Below are 5,344 nucleotides of genomic sequence, written 5' to 3' on the forward strand. Positions count from 1 at the left end.
GACCTCACAGTGGAGGTCTGCAGTTTTATTTTGAAATGTATACCGTGCACTTCCGGGCCTGACAGAGGAGGTCTGCAGTTTTATTTTGAAATGTATCCCGTGCACTTCCGGGCCTGACAGTGGAGGGACCTGACAGTGGAGGTAGGGGCCTGACAGTGGAGGTCTGCAGCCAGGACCTCTTGAGCCAATCAGAGGCAGAGGAGGGCGCGTCATAAAAAAGTATTGTCATGAGGAAGTAACGTCAGTTGAGCAAAAGTGAAAGTAAAGTAAGAGGAGCGGCTGAGGACTTGTGTTTGTCTCGGTTACTTGCGAGGACGGTACAACAAGGTATTCACAACATTTAACTCTTTTTACAGACTAATTAACAAAAAAATATGTGTAGTAGCCTATAGTTGTACTTTTGGGGGGAAAAACAAAAGAGGATCACTTGTTATTTATGATCATGTATATTCAAAAAGGAAGTAGTAGTAGCAGTAGTAGTAGTAGTAGTAGTAAACAGATTATGATACTGATTTATGAATACCTTAGTCAATAATTTAAGAGTACTTATTGGAAGTACTTATTATACCTTATTGGAAGGAATTTTCCATTTCTTTTCTTTGCTGTAAGTTTCAGACATCTCATCAAATATGACATGACTGACTGAATGACACTTTATCTCTCTTTACATCCACATTAGACCTATATTAGGACTTCTGTATTTTTTCTGTATTATATGTCATATATACAGCCTTACAAAGTCTAACTGCAGTAACTACGTAAATGGTGAAAACTGCTTTAAAGTTTTTTTAATGTTTTTTTTAACTGGCCAGTCAAATGGCTTATAGGTAAGTAAGTGATATGTTATTATTTCTGGAAAAAAAAAATCAATTTTGACATTTGAGTTACTGCACTCTGGTTTTGCATTGCTGTAAAATGCTCTAATAGTAATGCACAGAGTGCAGTAACTATAATGTTGTTATCTTCTTTCAGCTTTTATATTTTGTTTTCAGTGAATAAATATTTTCAAATTGATTTTGTTATAAGTGTATTTAAGTGTTTAACAACTCTTATCTAAGATTTGTGTATTTTAGACTTAATACTATACATTAATGTTATATTTTAGCCTTAATATAATTTTACTTTCACTTTTTTCATGATAATAATGATACTTTTTTAGATAATAATCTCTCTCTCAAATAAACTTATAATTTCTATTATTCTTGTCTTCACAAGTCAACACAATGAAGAAATACAAGGCTACACTGTATCAGATGTCTGCTTTGGTTTTATGTATAAATTTGTATATTTATCCAAAGCAGAGTTACTGCTTTGGTTTTATGTTGGATTCTGTAGTTACTGCAATTTTTACATCATTATTTCTCTGAAATAAAGCAAAATTGAAATCTAAAACTTTGTCACAGGATAAAACAGACATCAAGAAATTAATTTTTAGTTATAACTAAATTTCAACCAAAGATGTAGTTACTGCAGTTAGACTTTGTAAGGCAGCACTTATATATTTAAATATGTATTAATTTATGTTTATACTAGTACATGCAACAACCTATTTAACATGCTAAAATATATCTCCAATATATCTCCAATGTGCAAAATCTGTAAAATGAAAAGTACTTTCAGGAAACACACACACACACACACACACACACACACACACATATATATATATATAGATATATAGATATATATTGTGTTACTTTTTTGTTATTTTTTCTTAAATGCTTCATTTCAAATCAAAATATTATTATTTCTTTAATTTAATTTAATTTTGTTTATTTTTATTTTTATATGTTATTATTTTAACATTATATTTATTTATTATATTATTATATTATATCCATATTTAATATGTGAGTAAAATATATATATATAATTATTTATTTTTGTACAAAAATCAATACAATTTAAATTTTTTAGGTAAAAAAGAAACCAGGAGGATGATGATGAGGACAAATTCAGTGCAGCAAGAGCAATTAAGAGGCAAAGTCTAAAGTTAAAAAAGGAGTTATGTTTGTTGTGTTTATGAAAAAAACATTAGTTTGCATATCTCTAGATTGGTCTATTATTATGCAATTTTAATTTTGTCTTGCCTATTTGTTTCAGCTGCGAGACAAGATGTCAAGTGGAGCAACTGGTGAGAACACCATGGCAGAAGGTGGGTGAAATGTCTTGTGTTTTGTTTGTGATCAGTCACTCATCAGATTGTCTAGAAACCCAGAATCTGGCAATAAAACCTGCTTCCTAACTCACCATATTGCTGGATATTTAAAATAAAAACAGTTGTTCTGAAGGGAGAAGAGGCTCAAGAGTGAGGAGAGAACCACCAGGTTTTGCATGCTGTTTTTGGGATTTAAAATAATTGTTTAACACTAAAGAGAAATATGCTTTTAGTGTTCTTTCTCTTAATAAAAGTTGAGAATATGGATACCATGCTTAGTGGCATGGATCTGCTTATGTCCGTCTTGGTGAGAAGGCCAATATGACCCAAATGTCAGCACAAAAAAGCATGTACGCTTTACAAAACTTAATTAGGAGAAGTAGTTTAAATCCAAAAATCATGTATCCGCTATTTAAACACTAACAATCTAAATCACTGTTGTGTGAGTCATGTATGTGTTTTATTTGATCCACATTAGCGTAAACAACAGTATCTAGTCATCCTGGACCCACATGCAGTTAAAAATGATTCAGTGAGTGAATTACACATACAGCTGAAACATATAAATCACTGTCTGAATCTTAGAAATTTATTGAGAAAAATTTATTGGACTCAGTGTTAGGCACAGAGCTGGACTCTCTGGTGACAGTCAGTACGTTTACATGACACTTGAAAAAAATTACCTCGTGTTAGTCCAACTAATGTCGGAGTTCTCCAACTCCGACATTAGGATTTTCGTTTGCATGTATGACAACGCAACGCATGTGCACATGCATCGCAGTGGCTAGTCGCATTAGACGGTCGCAGTAGTCGGTCAAATTAGTTGGTTGCAGTAGCTGGTCACATTAGCCAGGTCCCATTAGCAGGTTGCATTAGCAGGTCGCAGTAGGCGGTCACATTAGCCGGTGACATTAGCCGGTCGCAGTAGTTGGTCACATTAGCCGGTCTCATTAGCCGGTCACAGTAGCTGGTCACATTAGCTGGTCGTAGTAGTCGGTCACATTAGCCGGTCTCATTAGCCGGTCACAGTAGCTGGTCACATTAGCTGGTCGCAGTAGTCGGTCACATTAGCCGGTCTCATTAGCAGGTCACAGTAGCTGGTCACATTAGCTGGTCGCAGTAGTCGGTCACATTAGCCGGTCTCATTAGCCGGTCACAGTAGCTGGTCACATTAGCTGGTCGCAGTAGTCGGTTACATTAGCTGGTCGCAGTAGCTGGTCACATTAGCCAGTCACATTAGCCGGTCGCAGTAGTCTGTCACATTAGCCGGTCGCAGTAGTCTGTCACATTAGTCGGTCACATTAGTTGGTCGCAGTAGCTGGTGACATCAGCCGGTCGCAGTAGCTGGTCACATTAGCCGGTAACATTAGCCGGTCGCAGTAGCCGGTCAGTAGCGATGGCACAAAGTGCCGAACTGAGGTCAGCCGGAAAGGGGGCCATATTAACCCGCTGAAATGGCACATATCACCACAGAGTGTTGAGGAGGAGGATACGTTCCCACCAGTTATTCGATTCTCTCAGTTGCATGTAAACTTGGACAAGCACAGAAGTCCAATTAGATGCTAAAATCGATTTTTAAGCATAGCTCGATTAAACCGTGCATGTAAACGCACCGAGTGGCAGAAATAGCTTCCATATGCATCCTTCCATCCATCCATCCATCCATCCATGTATTGTTGAGTAATTTTTCTTTCTTTCCTCAGACAAGCACTTTGTGGATAAACACAGAAAAACACTGATCCAGAGAGTGTGCACCATTAAAACCATTCTGGATGAGCTCCTGGACCAAAGAGTCCTCCAACAAGAGACTTATACAGAAATCATGGTGAAACCAACCACTCAGGACAAAGTGAGGGCGCTCTACGATGGTCCCCTGAAATCTGCTACGGCCTGCAAAGACATCTTCTACAAAGTCCTTGAGGACAATGAGCCGTATCTCATGAAGGAGCTCAAAGGGAACTGAATGTTGTCTTGAAATACAACCAATCTACCTGACCAAAAAGAGTTTTATATACATATATGTGGATGGAATGGAGGAAACTTTAATGGTGGTGCTATTTCTCTGTGCGGGTTTTCTAAAAAGTAGCTATTTGACACTATGTTTTACATTAATTTTACTCTTAAATTAGTTGAAATGTGTATGGAGAATGGTGCCTTTCCAGTCTGCTCTTAAACCAGATTTAGCAAATTTTTATCAGACAATCATAGTGAGGTTCTTACCAGACATGTAATGAATATCCAACAAATTATACATGTAATAGAGAAATGAGAGCCTGTTTTTAAGCTAATTATTTTTATATAAATTAAAACGTGCATGAATATGATTATCCAAAGCAGATAAAGCAGCTTCAACATTGAATTTAAGCCAAATATGCAAAAAGATTGTTTTATCAGGTTTTATCACTTGTATGCTGCATAATGAGAATAAGTTTACTTTTATAATGCCTAATGAGAATAAATTTACTTTTATACAGGTGCTGACATTTTTTCTATTTGGTCATTTACATACATTTGTAATAAACTCCTTTGATAATTATGTGTGGCTTTTAGTGATTTTACACATCAAGTCTGTTGAAAAAAGTTGTATAAAGCCTTTTGTGGCTCTAGAGGGCGCTGTCTGATAGAGTCAGCTGGGACCTACAGTGTCAGTGTATTATAAAGGGAGAGGAAGAGACGGTTTAGTTTTACAGTTTATTCTCATTTGAGATTCACCTGAGAATTACTAATTAAGTGTGTTGTTTCCATCTGAGGTGAGGGTTTAAACCCACCCTCCATCCTCATAATGTACTAGGAAATACTAGTGATTTTTCAGCCAAAATATTATTCAGTCTGATAGCTTTTTACGATTTAAAACAAAAACAAAAAGGTGGCAAAGAGTTTAATAAACTCTGAAGTTCTGAGGCTTTATTTTTTTCAGAATTAGAGACACATTTTAAATAATTTCTAAAAACATAACTGTGTTAAACAACTTCTTTAAATTAATTTAATTAAATCCCTCAAAACTCACCTGTTCAAATCTACCTACAACCACTGACTTTTTATTTTATTTATTTATTTATTTTCTGTTAAGCGTCTTTGAGTGTCTAGAAAAAGCGCTATATACATGAAATGTATAATTATTATTATTATTATTATTATTATTATTAATAATGCTTGCACACTTTCATCAGTTATTTTATGCTTTAT

General features: G+C 35.3%; 1 protein-coding gene across 1 annotated transcript; it reads left to right on the forward strand.

Annotated features, from left to right (window-relative positions):
• The first annotated feature begins 272 nt into the window (after positions 1–272).
• On the forward strand, positions 273–4,643 carry LOC131976668 (NACHT, LRR and PYD domains-containing protein 1b allele 3-like). Its single transcript, XM_059339800.1, has 3 exons — positions 273–327; positions 2,104–2,155; positions 3,862–4,643. The coding sequence occupies exons 2-3, from the start codon at positions 2,116–2,118 to the stop codon at positions 4,119–4,121; spliced, it is 300 nt and encodes a 99-aa protein (XP_059195783.1). The 5' UTR covers positions 273–327; positions 2,104–2,115; the 3' UTR covers positions 4,122–4,643.
• Positions 4,644–5,344: the final 701 nt, after the last annotated feature.

The sequence above is a fragment of the Centropristis striata genome, chromosome 8, assembly GCF_030273125.1.
Source record: "Centropristis striata isolate RG_2023a ecotype Rhode Island chromosome 8, C.striata_1.0, whole genome shotgun sequence".
In the NCBI taxonomy this organism is placed as follows: domain Eukaryota; kingdom Metazoa; phylum Chordata; class Actinopteri; order Perciformes; family Serranidae; genus Centropristis; species Centropristis striata.

Coding starts and splice junctions, on each gene's coding strand:
- LOC131976668 (XM_059339800.1), top strand. CDS start 2,116: ATGTCAAGTGGAGCAACTGGTGAGAACACCATGGCAGAAG. Junction 2,156..3,861: donor TGAGAACACCATGGCAGAAG/GTGGGTGAAATG, acceptor TTCTTTCCTCAG/ACAAGCACTTTGTGGATAAA.